Source organism: Lagopus leucura, unplaced genomic scaffold (genome assembly GCF_019238085.1).
Source record: "Lagopus leucura isolate 7727_CA_CO unplaced genomic scaffold, USGS_WTPT01 25741-0_obj-0_obj, whole genome shotgun sequence".
Classification (NCBI taxonomy): domain Eukaryota; kingdom Metazoa; phylum Chordata; class Aves; order Galliformes; family Phasianidae; genus Lagopus; species Lagopus leucura.
The window spans coordinates 1-1,085 of NW_024964984.1; the positions used below are offsets into that span (position 1 = coordinate 1).

The window sequence follows — 1,085 nt, forward strand, 5'->3', positions numbered from 1 at the left end:
ACGTGGTCTGTCTTTCATGTAATTGCTTGTAATCACGAATCCCTCTCATCAGCTTCTTGTTCTCCAGGGCATGCTTACATCCCAATATCTCCATTGATGAAGGACTTAATTGCTCTGCCTCACTCCTCGAGTGTCATGAAATCTCTTGGCTTTACTTAAAGATTATCTGGAGCTTCTGCCAATGCCACTCTCAGGTCAGTGCCCCGGGCTGTCTGGGATAGGTATAAAAGAGCTGAGCACTTTACAGTCCTCTATCCAGCTTCCTCCACTTGACTCCCTTCAGCTCCTGGGTAAGTGCAGCTCTCTGAGGTTTCTCAGGGCTCTCTCCCTGCCTCTCCATCCATATGAGTCTCCCCTTCCCTTTCCTTACTTTGAGTTCCCTTTGCAGGACTCCTTGACTGTGTGGAAGATGTCCTGCTCCAGCCTGTGTGCCCCTGCCTGCGGTGTGGCCGCCCCGGCCCCACTGGCTAACAGCTGCAATGAGCCCTGCGTGCGCCAGTGCCCCGACTCCACCGTGGTGATCCAACCCCCGGCCACCGTGGTCACCTTCCCAGGGCCCATCCTCAGCTCCTTCCCACAGAGCTCCGTGGTTGGCTCAGCAGGAGTCCCTGCCGTTGGATCGGGCTTGGGTGGCAGCTTTGGACGTAGTGCCGGCTTTGGGGGCTATGGAGGCCTGGGAGGCTATGGAGGCTCTTCTGGCCTTGGAGGCTTTGGGGGCTATGGAGGCTTTGGTAGCTGTGGATATGGTGGCTTCCGTCGAGGCCACAGGTACCTCAGCGGCAGCTGCGGGCCCTGCTAAGCACAGCACTGCATCTGGATAGTGAAAGAGAGCTCTGGAGAAGTCCCAGCACATTCCCACCTGATGCCGTGACGATGGGCTTCCCTTCAGCATCGCTGGATGCAAACCTTGGATACCGCATGCCTGCATGGGGACCACCTCTGTCTGTCTTTGTTCTGCCCGACCTTTGCTTCTGCACCAGCTTACCCGTGATAGCATGGCCCAGCTATGGCTGCCTGCTCCTGTCCTCTGCTCTCTGCAAGACTAGGACAGCCTCGGGCCAGAGGCTGCTCTTCTGCCACCTCCC

General features: G+C 57.2%; 1 protein-coding gene across 1 annotated transcript; it reads left to right on the plus strand.

The window, feature by feature from the left end:
* Window positions 1-193: 193 nt before the first annotated feature.
* Window positions 194-855, plus strand: LOC122191930 (claw keratin). The gene is made up of 2 exons (XM_042892343.1): window positions 194-290; window positions 389-855. Exon 2 carries the CDS (start codon window positions 410-412, stop codon window positions 797-799), a length of 390 nt encoding a protein of 129 aa, XP_042748277.1. The 5' UTR covers window positions 194-290; window positions 389-409; the 3' UTR covers window positions 800-855.
* The last annotated feature ends 230 nt before the right edge of the window (window positions 856-1,085 follow it).

Excerpts from the sequence above, each read along its gene's own strand:
- LOC122191930 (XM_042892343.1), top strand. The coding sequence starts at position 410 with ATGTCCTGCTCCAGCCTGTGTGCCCCTGCCTGCGGTGTGGCCGCCCCG.